The sequence below is a fragment of the Falco biarmicus genome, chromosome 2, assembly GCF_023638135.1.
Source record: "Falco biarmicus isolate bFalBia1 chromosome 2, bFalBia1.pri, whole genome shotgun sequence".
Taxonomy (NCBI): Eukaryota; Metazoa; Chordata; class Aves; order Falconiformes; family Falconidae; genus Falco; species Falco biarmicus.
In genome coordinates this window covers 72,322,686-72,343,656 of record NC_079289.1, presented here as the reverse complement: position 1 = coordinate 72,343,656, position 20,971 = coordinate 72,322,686, and the positions used below count along the sequence as shown (strand labels likewise).

The 20,971-nt window shown below is 37.4% G+C and overlaps 1 protein-coding gene across 1 annotated transcript in view; it reads left to right on the top strand.

The window, feature by feature from the left end:
* The window catches only part of OCA2 (OCA2 melanosomal transmembrane protein), a 176,265-nt gene extending 160,974 nt beyond the window's left edge, over positions 1 to 15,291 (top strand). Inside the window, exon 23 of the mRNA XM_056329924.1 lies at positions 14,518 to 15,291. Coding sequence (XP_056185899.1) covers positions 14,518 to 14,605 — 88 coding nt within the window. The 3' untranslated portion in view covers positions 14,606 to 15,291. The remainder of the gene's footprint in view (positions 1 to 14,517) is intronic.
* The last annotated feature ends 5,680 nt before the right edge of the window (positions 15,292 to 20,971 follow it).

The following is a 20,971-nucleotide window of genomic DNA, read 5'->3' as shown; positions in this document are numbered from 1 at the left end:
TCCCAACACAATCAGAAGAAAGGAAAGTTTAATGTTTATGTTATTTTCATTATAATGAATTTGAAATTAGAACCACTCAAAGGAAGTGGTGCTTTTCATGGAATAGTAAACAGATTTTTATTTTCATGTGTAAACTTGATGTTATTTGTCACACAAAAGATGTGGTAGTATTTACTATATTCTTTGCTTTTTATTGCTAGAACTTAGCAGTGATTTTTGATAACTGTAAGAAATTATAATCTTTCTGATTATATTTACACTCAGGGGTATTGCATTCATTTAAACAGCACTAATAAACCACTTGAATGGTTTACTCTTCTGGTCAACACTTGCAGTTGGTCAGCTTCAATAAAGTTACTTAAATAGGGGTGCTCTAAAGTTTTAAGCAGATATATAGCAATTCAGTAGGTAAAATGTTAACGGTTATGTAATGATATTAGTTTTAAACTGACAGTGAAAAAGAGCTGCTTTTTCAGGAGAAGGTACAAAACCTATTCCTGAAAAACATGCAAGTTTTCGCATGTTTTGGGAGGGGGGGTTAGTTTGTTTGTTTGTTTGTTTGGTTTCTTGGTTTTTTGTGTGTTTTTTTGGGTCAGGTATCAATTTCATCCTACTTCCCTTGAAAAAGTCTAACAAAGAAAAAGGGAAGAATTAATTCATCCTAACAAGGTTTGAAAAGGAGTTCTGGGTTTTTGTTTGTTCTTTTTTCTTTGTAGTTCTGTGTAACATATATTACCAAATATTACTAAAAATTTTTTAAAATACTTGTATTGTTTTTAAGGGGTTTTTTTGTTTGTTTATTATTATTGTTGTTGTTGTTATTATTATTATTATTATTATTATTTCTGGGTTCATTGTTATTAAGCCTTTTCTTTACTACTTGCTCATAATAAAGGCTGAACAAAAACTATTAACGGCTCAAAACTAAGTGGCATCCATACAGGTAAATTGTTTTCCTAGTACTATGGAAATTATCTGAAGAATAGACTTTCTAAAGGCAAAGAGAAAAAAAAAAAACCCTCTAAATTATTCCAAACAGTCAAGTAATATTCATATTCCATTTCTGGCAGTGTAAGGATATTAATGCCATGCTTTTGCTTAAGATTTTGTTTCATAATGCTACAGCTGAAATGCATCAAATTGCATGACTGTACCTTCTGTTTCTAAGACAGAAAATTCAAAAGGCTATTTACCTTAAATGGAAAGGCCAAATTCAGAGAAATAAACTAAAATGGAAAATGTCTTAAACAGATCCTGATATTTTTAGAAAGTTAATGTGGTTCTGTGATGGGACTTAGGAATTGTTCAGAATCACTTGACAACACTTAAATCAACAACTTGATTGTCCAAGCTGTTCAAAACAAAATGAAGTAACTAAAACATTAAAGGAGGAGAACTGAGGTGCATGTAGCCTTGGTGTAAGTGATTGGCCCAGACAATCTGATCTCCTGCATAACTTGCTTGCTGGGGAACTTCCATGACACTCCTGTGTCATGTTATGAGCTAAGTGTAGGTCCATGAAGCAATGCCCAGTGGGTTGCTTGTGTTCCTGGAGCAGCAATCCACCTCTTTCACTACAAAGGTGGAGATGGGAGGAGGGAGGCAGAAGTTAGTGAAGCAACCAGTTTAGTTTTCACCCACTTGTTGAAAATTTGAAGATAGTAGAATATCTTTATAATTTTTTTTAAAATAATCTAATAATTTAATTCCTGTTTTTCCCTCGTTTCAGTCACTGTGTATTCCTTGTTCCCAATTCAGGCTTGACTAACACTCCTGATGGTGTGGGTTAGATGACAAGGCTGGGACTAATACAGTCTTTCTCAAAGAAACTCCTGAAAATGTAGTGGTTTTTTAGGAATTGAGAAACAGAGTTTGTCAAGCTCTGACCTTTCAGTGTGGAGCACCTTAAGAATTATCTGCCATCTATAACAATTACACAGTGAATTCTAGTTGATGCTTCTGATTGACTGTGAAGTGGTCATGTATCTAGCCCATTTTAAAACATCCAGCTAGTGGTACTCCTCTGCCTCTCCATACTATACTTTTTCTACCTTGTCCATCTGTTAGGTCTCCTATTTCATCCCGTAAGAAATGTTGGTATATGTCTGTGACAACCTGGAGGGATATATTTGTATATTATTTATTTATCCAGTGCTTTATATATGGGAGCTTTAATGTGCTGAGGAACTAATGCACTTAGAATAGCATTCACTTTATTTAACTTTAGTTTGCTAGTGCACTTAAAATTAGACCTGTGGTTAATAAAAGCTTTCCTTGTAATGAACGCATAAGACCTCAGTTCTGTGGCTTCTCTGGGGTAGGAAGACCTGTACACTGCAGTGCACCATGACAGCAGAGAGGACTTGGGAGGTTCCAGCTGCCCCTTTATTTGCCTTTGGTTGATATTTCATGGTGGGCTGGAGAGAAGCCTCCTTTTGCACCCTGCTGGAATGAAAATCTCCATTTTCTGCTCTTCTTTTAGGCTGGGTGGCCTAAAATATAAGGTTTGTGGTGGAAAGTTTACTGGCCTTACAACATCAACAACCTTTTATCGGGAGGCATCTGCTGAGTTCATAATGAGAAATAATCATTAGTGCACAGGAAACATCTTTCTACTTTTTAACTGAGAATGCAATTACATTGCTTCTTTGCCCTGGCAAACTGCTGTACAGGAGTTCTCTATCATCACATTGTATGGCACATGAACAGAAACCTCAAAGTGAGGAGAAAGAGGAGAAGGAATTCTTTCTTATGCAGCATCTGGCTTTTTAACAAAGTGCAGGGTTTTTAAAATAGTTGAGAATGCTCTGTTGAAATTATTAAAGAAGTGAATGACTAATCTCTACTGCAAAATGTCATTTCCCTTTTATCTTGTGCTTTAATCAAAATAAAAGAGCACATTGTGGAAAAAAAAAGAAACTAAGAAAAGTGCCACAAGATATCATTTGTCAGGGTTGGGATTAAGGACATTAATGGAAATAACATTCAGATGACTTCCATCCCTGAATTCCCGTGATAAAAAGCAAGATAATACAAAGTCAGTAAAGGTTATTTAATTTGAAACATTTTGGAACTAAAATAAATCACAGTTAATTTCTGCCATATCCATTTTCTTTGGTTTGTTTAGACTATGTAGAAAAATAATATCTAAAACTTTTTTGTAGATACAGTTTGTTTCAAAAATAGACAAAACACTTTATAAGAAAACTCTATAGCGGAGAGTTTTGAGCTATAAAAAGGTATTTTAACAAAAATGTGGGTAAACCTCAAATTTGGTTTTTTTGTTTTGCAAAAAGCAAATAATCACCAAAAGTGAGTTTTTTTCATAAAATACTGAAATGCTAGCTGTAAACTTTGCAAAACATATTTCAGCAGCCCTAATGCATTCATTTTTGCCCAATGAACCTCACTAGTTTTGTGTAAATCTCATTAATAGACTATTTGTATCAGAATCGTTCAAACAATTCATGAGAACAATTCACTACCAGCAACACTGAAGTTTGTACTCACAATCAGTACACGAGTCTCTTAAATACTGTCAGAGAAGACATACTTCATTGATTTTCTCTTCAAGTTGTCCATGATGATTTTAATCTTCTTAAGCTCAGACTCACAACCACACCTCATTACACAGATGTGTGGGAGAGGAATAAGTGTGGCTTTCCCAAGAAGTGGAATCAATTACATATATTTGCATTTCCTACATTTTAGAATGGTGTTAAGGTTTCGTAATGAAACCAGAAGCAACCAGTTGAGGACTAAACTTGTTTTGGGGTCTGCCTGGAGGATGTGGAGAGCGAATATATTGCTAATATACAACAACAGATTCAATGGTGACATGAAGTTATGATAAACTCAAAAAATCACTAGCAGATAATCTTGAATCTTTATGCCACACTTTGTCATGGCATGTCCTACTTCTTTAGTACGACATGAAGGCAACAAATCTGTCTGTATAGAAGATGCTCCCCTAATAATGAATGGGAAGTCTACTCTGCCTCCAGGACTTCCACATTAAAGCACCAAGTAATATATTGTTGGGAATATTTGGGGACTCAAATAGCCGTGGCAATGAAGAAAACTAATTTTGTCATTAGTGGGTCAGAAACTCATGTGAATTTAAACCATTCAAGCTATATTTACCTGTGGAATTTTCTAGAAGGTGTGCAAACTTAAGTTTGAGGAATTTATCTCAGCTCTGGTAAAGGTAATGGTAAACAATTTATCTAGCTGCACATTGACAGTAACAATAAATACTGTGTTTGAAATTCTTTGATCTCTTTGGAGCACAAATGTTAGAAACAAAATCAAGTATGTTACACTGCAACACAGAGAAAAATCATCTAACTAAAGAAGGAGGTAAATTCAGTCTGTGACATATTCCTTTTTGCCAAAATACAGCATGTAAGATCACTTGCTTTCAAATAGTCATAACAACACTGCCTGGAAAGAATGGAGTTATGACTTTGATTATAAACTTCTATAGTTTTGACACCTCACTTTTGAGCTTTAACATTGTATACTGTATGTTTCTTGGGAGTATCTGTTAATGGAAAAGAGAAATAATACACTCTTTTTAAATAGACTATATGGATTGAATTGCTGAGAAAAAGTGGATACAAAGTAATTTAGATTTTAAAGGCATATTTAGATTTTAGCAGTATTAAAACTTAAGGGAGACTGCTTAAATACAAAGCTGTCTAGTAAAACTGCTTGAAGGACCTTTGTATCACTAAAGAGACTGTACATATAGTAGACAATATACTAATGGAAAAAATGGTACACAGTTTGTTTTGTTTTCCATAGATGCTTAGAAAAAAACCCAAGGCAAAACCAAGGTGGATTAAACTTTGATTAACCTTGAAGGGAAAAATCTGAACAAAAAAGAGAGAAGGTGTTTCCAAATTATTCCTGTCCATCCAGTTAGTTGACTGGAATCTGGAAAAAAACTAGTGTAACCTAAGTTATTTTTCTAGGTGTTGCAAAAATAATTTTAGTATTTGTCTTGTTGTATTGGCAACATTTATTTTTTCAGGATATCAATTGTTCCTTGACATTGGAATATAGTACTGGTGCTCTGAGTTAAATGCAAATATTGTTTAAATTACTAGCGCATGAACATTTGTACATTTTTTAAAAACAAAACAGAAGGCACATGATTTTCTTAAAAAGGCAAGATTTGGCAACACTGACACTGAGTTGCTGCAATTAACTGTTTAAAGCTGTAATAGTACAGAAGGTCTGAATGCACAGCTCCCCATGGAAATGAGGACAGATAGTCGTAGCCTTGACTTTGCAAAGGCTTCTTTCTGTTTATTGAAGTGTGGGTTTGGTTAGCCCCTCTGGAAGCTAGAATGTTGTACTGATGTGTGTAAGATTACTTTCTTCTGGAAACTAAGGAAAGGTCAGCCCAATTTAAGCATGAACAGATGATGTCTTGACCATGGACTAGTACATGACAGTTGGTTTCAGCTGAGTAAATTGGGTATGTTATGTTGTCATGGCTGGCCACCTGATACTGTCTGTCTTGTTACACAGGTTATACCAGTTGTACAGCACTTAGGAAAAGGAAACTGTTAAGCACAGGCTTAGGTGTCCATCTGCAATGTCAGAGCTTCCTCTTCTCTCTGTTTTCCTGGTGCTTACCATGGCTGAAGGTTGGTGCAAGCCTTCTTGGGGAAAGGATGTGCCTGGCATGTTCAAACAGGGTTGGTTCACTCTTGATACTGGTAGTCAGGTGGAGAGTAAGTGGTGCTGTCTTGAGGCAATCTTTTGAGTTGGTTTGGGTAGTTGTATCATTTGAGCCAATGGTAATTATATTTTTACTTGACACTACAACTTATCTGTTGAAGACCCTGATGGGTGTTTCATGCCATAGGGCAGATAGATGAAGAAAAGCCAAAACTTCTGGGGGTGAAGCAAAGATGTGTACGCAAGGGAATCATATTGTTTTATCATTATGTTGGCTTTTCTGCCTTTGGAGATCTTCCAAAAGAGACTATGGGTGAGATATCTGGGGTCACTTGATTTGTCTGCTTGACTCTTGATCCAGCAAAATATTTAAATTTGCTTTCTAAGCTAGGATGGAATTATTCCCATGCTTAAACAAGTGATTTAAGTTTAAGACATTTTTCAAGCCATTGGCTTGTGCTTGTCTCTATAATAATACCCCACTGAAGCCTAATCTGTAGAGCCAGGTAATCTGGATTTGAGTGGGCTATATCAATTTATTAAAATGCATTTTAACATGGGCAAAGGTCTCAATCTAGCTTCCTTTACATCCTGTCACACCAATGAGCTTGATTTATGTTATCGTCTTTTTTATTTAAATGTGGGGTATTTATGTTGGCTATGGGGCCCTTAAGACTAAATGTGGAAAGTTACTGTGCTTTTTTCCCTCTCTGTTACCTGGATACAAGGTTTTGAACATCCTGTGCACATTTCCAAATTATTAATACCTATTTGTTCATTTAAAGGGATGTTAAAATCACAACGATAGTGGGAAAAATAGCTTCCATGAATTTATCAGTGTTAGATTGCTCTTCCCCAGTATAATATCATTGTTAGTTCTATCTGTGTTTTCAGGTTTATTTCTGAACTTGAGCTTCTGTTCTTCCCTAGCTGTCTGCAGGATTTCATCATTTCCTATTGGAGTTGCATGTTTAGTTTTAAAAGAAAGGTCAGATACTACTGTCACCTAATAATTAATGTCTTGCTGATTTTTAAATAACCAATCACAGTAATTTTTTTTATTAGGATTTATGTGTTTTCCAATTTTTTTCACGGTGTTTCATACAAGTTGCTAGCTTACTATGTATGAATAGGTTTTGGATAGCTATCAGAGTCACTTGTTCTGATAGCCCTGTATTCCATCTCTGCTGTACCACAGAGACGTATGCAGATACTGCAACAAATATTCTATTACAGTCATTTGAATCTGCCAGATGGAACTAGCAGGCCAACTATTCTCTTACAATGAAAATCTGCACTTTTTTCTTTAGATAATCAGAACTTTGAAGGCCAGGGGAAGGGCCATTGCTCATTTTGCACATTGAAGTGTTGAGGTTACGGCAAGACACCTTTAGGAGGATGTTCTAGACTGTGAGAGGCAAAACCTAACACCTTTATATTTTCTCACTCAGGATCCTATTTTCCATATCTCAGGTTCACTCCTGGCAGTTACTCTATGGGAAGTCTTGGCATAGACTCAAAACAGATAGAATATAATGAGAAATTATAATTTTAGTCATCAGAAGAAAACAGGTTCTGTTCCGTGATTTAAATTACATGGTAACTCCTGTGTATGGTAAGTAGTAGGTAACCACACTGTAATTTTTATGTAATTCCAGACTATATGAAATTCACAGCAATTTAATCTTGAATTAATGATGTCTTGCAGCTTTAGCCACCTGTTTTCTGAGCTACAACAGGTGTCTGGATTTGAAGGGGTCATAAGCATGTGATAAACATTTTGAATCTGTTTTCTTTAAGTTGTTGGTAAAGTCCATATATTCTTTTCAAGTAAACTGGATCAGTGTGTCAGAGACTTGGAATGACGGAAAGGTTGACAACCAAAATGACAGGAGAGTCATAAGGGAGTTTGCATTGAAAGAAAGGGAAAGAGGAAACAGGATGACAGAAAACTTACCACAGATACACTAAGAATGGAGAAATTGACCAAAAGGAAAATTCCTAGAGGCTTTGAGGGTAAGGCAGACAACAAATTAAAAATCTTTCAGTATCCATTCCTTCCTGAAGTCAGAGAAAAAAGGTAGGGAATTAATAGAACTATTAAAAATGGATAATTTTTTTCTCCAGGAGTTCTGAGCGTTTATGGTTTTTAACAATTAGGATGCAATGTCAAAATAAACTTCTGAGAAAATCTCTCTATAGGAGAATTTGGCAGCAAATAATCACAATGAAAATGAGCTAAGAACATTAGTACAAATAATTTATAGATTGTTTTGGATAAAACTGACAAAATATGGAGAACGTCAGAAACTGCATTATTCGCAAGCCTTACATTTATGAAAGTGATTTTGTTTTCTCCCTTTTTTCCTCAAAAAAAATGATTTAACTCTTGTCGCGATGGAGGGAAGACACAGTCACTCAATAAGAGTGATCAGCAGACTTCGTTTATTGTCCCTTACAGTCACCTTTTATGCCTTGTTATAATTAGCTCATACATATTACAAAAGTTAAGCTCATTATTGGTTAGTTGCCTAAATACCAAGCCCGCCCCTAGTTTCTCTTCTGTAGTTTTCTGTTCCCACCTGCAACATTCTTTTCCCACTGAAATCTTCCTGTTATTGTGTAACAAGAACAGCCAAAGACAGTGTATTTTTGCTTTACTTCAGATAAGCTGAGAGCGATGTGCATTTTTGTCCAGCCAGCTGGACTATGTCTATGTGAACTTTTTCAGCTAGCCAGTTATCCACAAACTCTATGTAATCCTATCTGAGGTACAGAAAAAGGACTTGCTCAGAGAGCTGTACTGCATTAGACTATAACTTATGTAGACCTATATAACTTCTGTTGGCTAGCTGAGTTCCGTTCTTCATGAAGGTAAAACCGTCCTGTCTTCCACTAAAAAAACATCCACCCTTCTAGAGTTCCTTCAGTTCATGAGGGTTATGCTGTATTCTTTTCACTACGATCCGTTAATGTTTTGGTTATACCCTTTTGTTGAAATATAAATGAGTTACTTGGCAAATTGAATTATGACACTTCATTAAAAGGTGTAACTTTCCTTTCATTCAGAAATAACCTTATGTTATTTCTACCCACACCTGAGTCTCTTTTCTGAGGCTGCTTTCATAGGCATTTCAATATTTTTTTTTCAAAAAATTAGCTTGTGATTATCAAGCTTCCAGAGCTAAGCATTGCATACGATGACAGGTTGTCCATGAATGAGAAGATTTATTTGTCACCTGTCCTTTGTTAAATATTTTTGTGATGACATGCCAGTCTTCAGGTATGCAGATGATGGTTTCTTATTCTGTGTTGAATAACAGAAGAACAAGTAGATGAATGAGAATCACAGAATGGTTGAAGCTGGAAAGGACTCTGGAGGTCCCGCTCAAGCAGAGCCATTTGAACCCATTGCCCAGGACCACATCCAGAAGGCTTTTGAATACCTCAAAGAATGGAGACTCCACAGTCTCCCAGGGAAACCTGTGCCAGTGCTCAGTCACCATCACAGTAAAAAAGTGTTTCCTGATGTTCAGAGGGAACCTCCTATGTTTCAGTTCGTGCCCATTGCCTATGGCCCTGTTACAGGGCCGCTGAGAAGGGCCTGGCTTTGTCTTCTTTACACCATCCCTTCAGACACTCAAACACATTGATGAATTTTCCCCTGAACCTTTTTTCCAGGCTGAACAATCCCAGCTCCCTCAGCCTTTCCTCAGAGGAGAGATGCTCCAGTCCCTTAATCATCACTGTGGCCCTTCATTGGACTCTCTCCAGTATGTCCATGTCTCTTTTGTGCTGGGGAGCCCAGAACTGGATCCAGCACTCCAGGTGTGGCCTCATCAGTGCTGAGTAGAGGGGATCACCTCCCTCAGCCAACTCTCAGTTCTTTTCCTGATGCAGCCCAGGATATCACTAGCCTTCCTTGCTGCAAAGGCACATTGGTGGGTCATGTTCAACTTGATGTCCATCATGATCCCCAGGTCCTTTCCTGCAAAGCTGAGGCTGTACCTTCTACAGCACTTGCAGTATGAAACTGATATGAAGTGAGAAAAACAAAATCTGAAGCCTGGTGCAGACTCCACCAATTGAGTTTAAATTGTGCGTTAATTGCAAATACAAGTAGAAGTAGAAGTTATCTTTAACTCTTTTTTTTAAAATTCTTGCCCTTGGCTACCACCAGGCTTCTTTCATTGTCAGTGGTTTGGTCTTGGGAGATTTCTGCTGTTGCTTTTCCACTGAGGAACCACTGAAGGTTCACCATTTCCTTGGAGACATGGTTCTTATACAGATCCCCTCAAGGATGCACAGACTATGTTATGAGCTGTCAGGGAAGGCAGTGCCTGTAGGTGTGGTTTTTATGGGTGAGAACATTTTGTATATCACGTCCCAGATCAGGCAGAACAGGACACTGAACCTGGGTCTTGCACATCCTGGGCCCTGTGTGCTTTGAAGCATCACAAAACAGAGCTGCAAAGTACTCTAGGAGATCAGCTTGTCCAGGAAAACTCAATTCAGACCTCAAAGGATTTATTTAGCAAATAATATTGGATAAACTTACAATGTAAGAAAACTTTAATATTCACATCTGTAGATACTCATTAAAATTGGGATTTATTCCTAGAATAATCATACACCAGTTTCCTTTTCTTCTAAGTAAATACAGGACCAGAAATCTTGCTGTGAGGCAGGATCAGAAATAACTAGGTCATTACCAGTGAAAAGTTCCACTTTCTTTGCTGTTTTTGTGCCCACGTTTGGCTTTTAATATGTACTTCACACTTACCTTCACAGAGTTTCATTTTGTGGATTTCAAATTCTCATTTTAATTTGATGAGAACATGCTGAATTCTGTTCTCCACAGAGTCTGACATCTCTCCCATGCTGGGGTGATTTGCAAGCTTTTCACTACTGAAGTTATTAATAAGTAAAACTTTGTCCAAGACAAATCCCTGAGGCTCTCAGTTGAAATACTCTCACTATCTCACACTGAACTAACATCTGCTTGTTGTGTATATTTAAGCTAGGCGATTTCATTTAGATCATGGTTTTATGTGTAAGCTTCTAGTACAAAAAGGAGGAGGGAAGAGTGGGGTGAATGCTAGATCCTGTCACCCATCCCTTCCTTCTGCCTGATCCCGCTTCCTCTTTGCAGCAGTGAAAACTCCATGAGCTGGCTGTGGAGAGTTAAGGGTTAACCTTTTGTACCATGCAGGGTGGGTGTACCTCCCTGTCTGCAAGGGAGGGAGAGGCAAGAAAAGGCTGCCCAGTGCAGGATACAAAAAGTGTATTTTAATGGCAAAGATGTTTATCAGTGTTTCTTGTGAATCTGAAGTTTTAGCACAAGAAAGGTTTTTATGACTTCTAAACTCTGCTGATCCTTTTTCCTGGACAAAAGCAACTGAATGACATGGTGCTTTTTGACTTCAAGGAGTATGCTGAAAATGAGAGTTGCTGGAAGTACTTTTTACATTGTTTAAAATGGATTCTTAGATTTGAAATAACTAAAGAAAACATAGGTAACTGAACATTGTACCGTATGTGACCTGGGACAGGAACCGCAGCTTCCTTTTAGGGAGAGCCGTGGGTAGAGTAATAGGGCACTGAACCGACTCAAGTAATCGATTAACTAACTCTACAGTAACTAATACTTACTGACTGAGCTTTATCTCCCCTCTCTCTGGTACACAAATTCCACATTGAATTTGATCCAATTACATTAGTGCTCAGGCCAGCGAGCCTGAAATTCAGACCTCAAGTTGAGGGGTAATTGTCCATGCAATGAGAATAACGAGTTCATAGTTGTGCCTGATGCAAACATCCACACTAAATTAAATGAGGTTCCTCCCCAGACTGGCTGTGTCTGGCTCCAGCTGCACATTTGACTGGCACTGTGATAGTGGGGGTATGATCACAATTCCTGCATCTTTGTATGTGACCCTGTATAATTCATCCATTTTCTTGCACAGACCTCCTCCAAGCTGGAGCTAGCTTTTCTGTTCTCTTTTCAATGGTTGAGTAGTCTTTTTGAATCCTTCTCTCCCCGTGTCAGTCTTTACAAAGCCGTTATATTACCATTCATTGCTGAGCTGCTGTGTAGTCTCCAGGGAGGTTTGTTAGGTTGCATTAGCACAGATTAAGATCTGCGCTGTCGCCACTCCTCCCAGTACCAGCTCATTGTTTGCTAACTGCGAGGTCAATAAAATTCTATTTTCTGTCAAACAACAGACGGTTTTCTTATGAGAGTTGTAGCAATCTCCAGTTCACCAGCCTGTCATGCAGATACAGCTGCAGGGAGCATTCATTAGATGTACTGAAGGATGTAGGAGGATTTTTCAGCCATCCTATTTTATTCCTACAGCCATTGCTGGTTTTGCTTTATTCTCCTATCTGGACACCTTTTTCTAAGTGAGATTAGGGAAGGCCAGAGACAGATTTGCTGAAAGAAGGAAAGAAAGGGTCTGAGAAGCAGTTAGCTAGCCATCAAATTAATTTATTTATTTATTGCTTTTTTTTTCTAAAATAATTCAAGGGATGCTTTAGCTCTGCTGTTTTACAATATTATTAGCTTGATCACAGTTTAGTGACTGAATAATGATTCACCTCTTTCAAGTAATGAGTCATTTGAAAGCAAGGATCTGACCAGTCAGTCTAGAAAATAATTAACACTTATTTGCAATATATTTATGTATGTTCATATGAACAAAAAAAGAAAAAAAAATCTTCCAAGTGAATTTCAGACTTTTCAGGAGATATTTGAAAGCTGTGATAATCCTACAAGCCTTTCTAACAATTCTTTGTACATTTCACCACTTGGACACAGCTGGTCCTCTCTTATCCTCTCCCTTTCCCTTTTCCCAAGTCCAAACAGCAGTTTAATATTAACACCTTTGAAACCAGAACAGCAGTAACAATGCCTGTTACCAAAAATGGCAGAAGAGGCCACCACACCAGGTCCTAAATCCCATTGAAATGGAGGAGAAAGCCTTGGAGCTGGGCATGAGAACTGTCCTTCTGGGGCAGATCTTGCAAGCCATATTGGGTCATGGACACAGAGACACTTCTTCAGGGGGATGTCAAGAGGACAGAAGTAAGATGATCTCTCAGCCCTAAAAATCTTCCCCTTTGTATGTTTCCAGCCTTGTAAGGGTTTCCTTTTGTTCTTGTTTTGCCTGTATTTCTCTGGTATGTGAGATGGGCTCACTTTGGTAGTGGGTCAAGAGCGGCCATGAAGCTGGCATTATGGCCAAACTTGGTTTTCACTAAATAATTTCAACATTTTGTTTAGAGTGTTTGCATCTTATTAATTTCTTAATTATTCTGCAAACTTTATAGGCCAGAGCTGAATATTTTTGTGTTTTACAGTGAGCCTCATTGCTTGTAAAATTCCCTTGCCAGTAACTTGAACCAATGGCTGTTAAAGGTGAAAGCACCTCTGACCTGCTGGTCACATCTATGCCTCCTTCAGGCAGCTTTTCAGCAAAACAACAATGAAAGAAACATGAGTCATGAGGATCTTGAGGTTTAGAGTAATGTTGCAGCTGCAGGTAGAAAGAGCAGACTTCAGTGAGCTGTTGAGAAGTTTAATTTTCCTTTCATGCAAGTAGTTTCATACTCTGAGGAAGTGGGGGCTAGACTTAATGCCCCAAGAGGTCCCTTCTAGCTCTAGCTTCCTGAAGAAAGGAAATATTCATCCACCCAAACTCAGAGAACAGTGTCCTCCTGCCACCAATGAAACGGACATCTCTTCTTTAGTGCTCTGATCAGCAATGGCAGAGGGGAACGGGCTGGAGGAACCTTGCTAAGAGCTCCTAACATCCAAGGCAAAAAGGCACAACTAATATACCCATATATAATAAGTAGGTCTTCAAGGAAGAGAATAAATGAAATGCTGTACTTCAGAGAACATTTTCATGCTTTGATGAGGCTTATGGAAATTCTTGCCTGAACTTGACACAAGAAAGTATGTAAGGAGGGTTGTTTGTGGCATGGTCATCTCTCATTGTAGTTCTCATTGTGATTTTAGTAACATAAAACAAATGAGTGTGATCACAGCAGTGTTTCTTCACAGTCCCTCAGTATCATACAATAATGCTTTTAAGTTTCAGAAAACTCCCTTCTTTTTACAGTATGGAAGACCTACAAATCTAGCAGAGTAGGACTTGGCCAACCCCACAACATCCTTTCCGGTTCTCTGTCTTTGCTGCCTGTGTTTGTCAGTCTAAAGAAAGCTATAAAAACTGGGTGTTGTCTTGAAAAACATATTCTGCAGTGAGAAAGAAATAAATGTTTTGGTATAATGGCAAGGTTTTAGCACTTTTAAAGCTGCCTGGGGTTCATTTCCAACAGTCCATCAATATTCCAGTCTGCTAAACCTGGTGAGAGGTACGGAAGAGGAATACTAGCTGTATGTCACTACAGATCTGTGTATCATTTCAGTGTGTATCACTTCAGTGTGTATCACTTCAGTGATACACACTGGATACTCTATTCTAATGCTGCATAATTTGTAAGAATTGTTACTTTACCCAAACAAAACAAGACATGCTGGATTCTGAGAAAGAGTAAAGTGGAAGAGATGTCCTGAAACCAATGAAGTTATGCTAATGTTGTCCTCCTATCTCTTAAACAGGCCAGAAGTAGAAATGTGAACTTGAATATTAGTCTCCTATTCATTGCCATACTCTCAGTACATCCATGCTTTTAGCAGTGCTATAAGAATATTCGAGGCTTGGAACGTGTAGGATAATGTAAATTTCCTTTTCATAAATTGCTGGGAGAACAAACTATTGTATCCTTATTAATCTTTCCTTTATTTTATTGTTTCAGGTTAGGCTGCCCCATGATGATTGTGTCCTGTACCATCGGGATGTGCTACCTTCTTGTTGCTCATGTCATAGTAGGTTGGAACTCATAGTAATTTATACTTTCAAGACTCAAAAGAAGCTTTCTTTTTCAGTTAGTTTATATATCAGAACACTAAGAACCCATATAAAAGAAAAAAGATGTGTAAAAAGCCAAGATATGGTATCAATCAAATGATTATCAGCATCAGGTCTGGTCATTCTTAACCTTCTGTTTTGTGAACAATTTGCAGTACTAGTCAATCAATATTAGAAGAATCCATATATTTAATTATGAATGCAGTTAATGTGCAGATGAAAAGGCACCAGCACAAGGGAATATGTTGTGTCTGAAAGTTTGCATTGACACAATATAAATGTAGTCACAGATGTAAAACTCATTCACAACAGCAGATGTTCAATAACTTCTTTTTAGGGCTTCATTTGACTTTGTCAATGTGTTTAGCTATTTGTATTAAAGTAACTAATATTCAAGTTGTAATAATAGACAGTTAAGCAGAAAGTCTGTACACTATGAAGGACGTATCATTATCTACATTTAAAAATAAACACATCTCCTGAAAATGTGCTGTGGAAGAAATTATTATTTTGGAACTGGGATTGCATTCTATGGAGGCTTTGTTTTTCATTTTAAAACTCCTAACCAGTGTTAATCTACCTTTTTTCTTAAAATAAACTAATGCCCCCCTTCTTACAAAAGTACGGACATAAGATGTGATAAAGCACCGGACGTCTTCCATTTAGTTATTAATTCACTTCTGTGATGGAGTACTTTGTTAATAGGTTAATACACTATATGGAAGAATGAGATCATATTTTGGCTTTGATTTCCTTCTCTCTGATAATAATGTGTTAAACTACATACATTGTTTTGTATAATTGGCTTCCAGAAAGGTCAAACTTCTCATTATGAATATTAAGTCCTGTGAGGCATTCAAAGCCTCAGTCCCCATCTTCCAATACCTTTGTGCCATGGTGTGAATTACTGGTGTGTCTGCTTTATCTTGAGTCAGAGAAGTTGGTAACCTTGTGAGTGCAACCCAAGTGAACAAGGCTGAGTTACAAGGAGCCAGTAGAGATGATCAAATGCAGTTTTTACTTGTGCTTATTCCTTGAGATAACCTGGTGAAAGAGAAGCAATATCTCTCCTCAATGGAGGGTGTGAGGTTAATTATATATCCCATTTTACTCATATGCAGGTTGTGTCCCTCACCTAGATGTTTGTTGTGTTTTGTTTTTTAAGTCTGAAATATGATGTTAAAGAGGCTAATGGAAATAAGTCACAAAGCAAGGCTTGGCTTTGAGTGGAGTGTGTGGAGGAGAAGAGTTCTTCCGTTGCCCCAAAACCTCCCACCAGGACTTCCAGCCCCATCCATAGTTGGGTACCCTGGATTAGTGAAGTCTTCTGCAGTGGGGCTGAATTTTGCAGCACTGTTGAGAAAGCTCAAGGCTGCTCCAGAAGATCACAAGACCTTCCCCCAGAACCAGCATAAGCTCCATTCCTTTTATATTAAAAAAACCCACCAAAACCAAAACCCTGCAAAAATACCCCAAACCCACACAGACGGGCCTGAAAGACAAATTCAGACAATTTGTCTGAAATAGAATTTGGCCTGTTGCACTCTCAATGTGGAAGTCTCCACTGCTCTGTCTTTGTAAGAGCAGTTTACTCTGTAACAACTGGAATTCTCTTTCAATTAAAGAAACATTTATGCTAATCAGCTTAACATTGATCCCTGGCTAAAAATATTAATACAATATTCCATAGCCCTCAACATTTCTCACATTGGAGCAATCTTGTTGCTGTCACTGTTTGTGCAAGAACTGTTGTACTAAGCCCTAGAGAATGCAAAATCGCCCTATACTAAAACACATATGTTTTTATTTGTTTTAAGGGGATTGTTTTTTCTTCACTCACATGATTTAAGGTTTTCTTTTCTATTCTATTCCATTAAAACACCACTGGCATGTAGGAGTATAAAAATGAGACCATGGTCCCACAGCACAACTTACTCCGTTTTATTGTTCTTTTTAAGAGGCTAAAATCTAAATAAAACCTAATCCTCTTCCTGGGACCTTGAAACCCTCCTGCCAACCCTAAGCAAATTCATGCTAATAATGTGATCACATTAGCTGACATGAAAATGCATGTTTGCATTTACAGTTTGCTGGACACTGAAAGATAGAAGTGCAGCAATTAATTTCCACTCACTCATCTCGGCAAACGCCCTGGAACACTGGTGTGAGAGAGAGCTCGCTGGCTTCAGAAGGGATAAGTTAATGAGACTCAAATGGTATTTTATTTCTCTTACGTTACTGGTCCTGTCAAAAGAAGGCAAGCAGTGCACAGGGAATACAAAATCATACTGATCATGCTTTTAGGCAACCAAACTTAAGGCTAAATTCTTTCTGCTTCTAGGAATTTCTTTTATGGCATACTGTTTTCCTGTGGATTTCCTTCAAATAAACTGGTTTTCCTTCCTTAAGCAACCTTGTTTCTTCATTTATGCAGCCAAGAATAGCTCAGTGAGAGCTCATATGACAAGGCAAATTGTAAAAAGAAGATGAAGTTGTTTGTTTGCACAAGCCTTTACGTGAGTGTAATGAAAATTACCCAGGTAATTCACATCATTTCAAGGTAGTGAAGTATATTTTTCATTGATTTCCATTATATTTATCAGCATAATGTGCACATTGGAAAGGCACAAGTTACAGTGACTATATCTTTGACAAAACTAGTGTATAGAATCCCATAAAAGTGAATTTGAAGAGTGGGTGAAATTTATTTTTGCAGTGAAATTCTCTCTAAAATACTGAACAAAATTTTAGTCAAGTAGTAAATTACGTAAAAGTGTATTATCTTTAGTATGCTTGTGGCTGATCTCAGAGGACGGGATTCTCATTTTTATTGATAGCCCTTAAGGCTATTTAGTGGTGTTTGTTTTAAGCCATAGAGTAAATATAAGTATATGACTACTCTGAGATCCGTTTACCCTTTCTAGATGGTGTAAAATGCAGTAAGACAGCGATATGTGAATTATAGCACAACAGGGCAATGTAAGCAAAGCCCATTAAAAGAAAACAACTCCAGTAGATAAGCGGGGCAATTACTGAAAGCAAGGAAAGAAACACGGACATACTAGAACTTCACCAAATACTGAGCTATTTAGCAAAGAACACCGAGAGTGGCCAGGAGTCTGCCCAGCCCAGCACCTGTCTCTGGCAGTGGGGCACAGTGGGTGCCTCTGAAGAACACAAGAATAGAGCAAATAAAATGATGTTTTCCCAGAATATTGTCCCAACTTTGAGAGATTTCTGTGACCCAGATACTTCCTGAATGAGAGATGGCATCTTTATGTTGCATTGCACTTGATGGATTGGCCTTCCACAAATTTAGCCAACTCCTTGCTGAAACTTTGTAAATTCAACATCTGTCACAGGGAGTTTCAGAGATAAACTACAACTGTGGGAAAAATACTTCAGCTGTTTGTTTTGAACTTGTCCTTTGATAATCTAATTTTCATGACACCTCTCCCCCAACAACTTTACCAAATCTTTTGGTTGGGAAGCAATAACGAATAGCCATCCTTTCTCTAAATCATGATTTGATAGACCTATTTCCAGTCTGGAGTTCATAGTCTATTTGCTTGCTCATTTGTTATGTGGAAATACTCTCATATCTTTGCTCATCCCTTTTTTCATCTTCTGAAGTTTCGTCATACCCTTTTTGAGTTGAAAGGGTGAGAAGTACAAACACTAGCCAAGACACAAATACACCATGGATTTACACAGCAGCCTGCTGATTTCTTCTGCCTTTCTGTTTCATTCCTAATAGTTGTTAAGATATAATTCAGTACTTGGACTGTTACTGACCAGTAAGCTGAGGAATATATTTTTGTAGAATAACATCTTCTAACAACAAGCTGCATTTCCTGAGTGATAATTATTAGCTCACATTGCTTAGTATGTAAAGTTAAGGCTGGTTTTGCTCCTCTGGAAACATTACAGCTGTCCACAGTGAATGTCACAGGTCAGTTTTCCCCAGTCACTTGCTCTTGTAAGGATTTTCTGTAATTCTTTACTATTAACAATTGTCTTTGCTATGCTGAATAACCCATAGACTTTCACATTTAACCTTTTACTTCAAAAGCTAGACCTTTTGAAGATATGTTGACCATCACAGAGCCAGCCTGTCTCCCTCTAGAGCTTCATGGAAGAGCCATACCCCTTATCCTGTGGTAGTTTAATTTCTTTAAGAGCTGTTGGACTAGATATATTTACTCTCTATCATAAGTACAGATCAAATCAAAATGATTTTAAAAACTGGAAACATTTTCCTGTACTGCACAGTGAGCTTTGTGAACACTTTCCTAGCAGATGTTACTGAGGTATGATTGAAAAAATTTTGCTCATTTCTATGAGAATATTTGAATTAAGCTGTAGGATTTAGAAGCACACAACTGTCTTGAAAAAGGTAGAATGATTTGTTCACTGGGGAATAAGGCAATTCCAGATTATATGTATAAAAAGAAAGTTGCCTAATTGAATGGATTGTTCCACAGATATTCATAAAAGTCTTTTAGACCATGCTAAAGCTTCTTGTATGATGTCTTTGTTAATACCAAGCCTAAAAAAAATAATCAAAATAAAGTGTATTGGTTCTAAGAAACCAGATTTTAAAGGTACAGTTAGAAATGAAAATTGTTTGACCATCCAGAAAGATGGTGATCTCACCTAAGAAGTCAAATGTTATTTGTGAAGTATTTGCACTTTCTTCGGACAACTTGCACCACAAACTTCCTCCAGTGACTTAGAATGACTTTGTATTTAACATATGGGAATAAGTTCAGAAGAAAAAGGCTTCTATTTCCTGCTGCGTTGCTAACTTTCTATGTAACTTTTTATATTTAATGGATTTGTTTACGTATTTGTTTCTTGATTTTACCTAACTTTCTGAAGTGCTTTAAAAAGGTACATTTTCTATATGGATGCTTTGAGTTTTGTTAAGGAAATACATACTATTGATCAAATAGCAGGGAATTAGTGTTATATGCAAACACCATTTATTATTTTAAAGATACTAATAGGAAATGTAGAAACATCAGTGTAACAACTATCAGATGGTTACTCCCTACATTAACCACCATTAAAGAATTCATAGGTTCCAAATGGCAGAAAATCATTGGCACCTGAAATAGACAGAAAATAAATATGCTAAGCATGAGCCTCTGTGTTTGTTGTAATGGGATGCTAAGAAAATGATTGGGAACCAAGTCAGAAAAAATAATGAAATAGCTGAAGCATTAAATTAATATTTCTGAAGTGAATTTACAATAGGAAATCCTAGCAATTCGGAATAAGTGCTAACCACCTCAGATGAAGTCAGCATATGAAAATCTGAGTGATTTATTAAGGACAACTGAAAATCAACAAGTGTTGGAGATCTATTGAGAGAAGGATGAAAATCTTCCCCCATAGATGTTCTACAGGGAGAAGATGAGAGAAGAAAACTTTTCTTACACATTTTTTATTAAGGAGGCTATTATAGGATTAGCAATATCCTAGTGCTACTTGAAATGATAAGAAGCAAAAGGGTTTTTACATTATGTTTAGAGTTGGTCACATGCTGGGTTTTTTTTCTTCAGGTTGATGTTGCAAGTTTGGTAGGCAGCAGTGATTTATTAGCAGTAGTTTCAATTAGTGCTTTGCCTAATGAATCAGAAATGGATAAAAAGCCCTCTCAAGATGTGGTCTTGGCCATCATTACTATTACCCTGGTTGGAGTAAAAGTCCTGCTGCTATTTTTAAGAAAATCAACACACATTGGTCTGTCTGTGATGTCTGAGCTGCCCTAACTGTAGAAGATAAAAGGAGGAAGAGAGCTGTAGAGCGCTGTAAACAAGAGGCACAATCAGGAGGGAGTTACAGATTTTACCTCTTTTTCCAGCTTCCAGCCATGTCTCCCCCTTCCCTCCCAAATTTATTGTCCACTAGTTATTTTCCATTTACAGACATCTGCTATTTTGAACCTTACTCCCTGCTCATTTGCATTGTGTTCCTCATCTACCAGTTGCCAAATGAAACCCTAACAGTTGTTGTTTTTTTTTTGCCTCCAGCCCCTTTTTCCAGATGGCCTGTGCCTACTTATCCTTAATAAAGTTTAAAAGTGGGGGGGGGGAAACACCTTCTTACTTAACAAACATTGTTAAGGATACTAGGTAAAAGGGATATTTCTTTTTCCTAAATTTCCTCACGTCAGTGATGTGCATAGTTTCCTTTTTCTCCTTCATCCTTATATTTAATATATTCACCTATTGCATTTCCTAGTCTGTTACCTCTCATGTGTGTTTTATGCATTGGTTGTGGAAAGATTTACAGACTGATTTGAAGCAAAAAGTTACAGCAAGTCTGACAGTGGT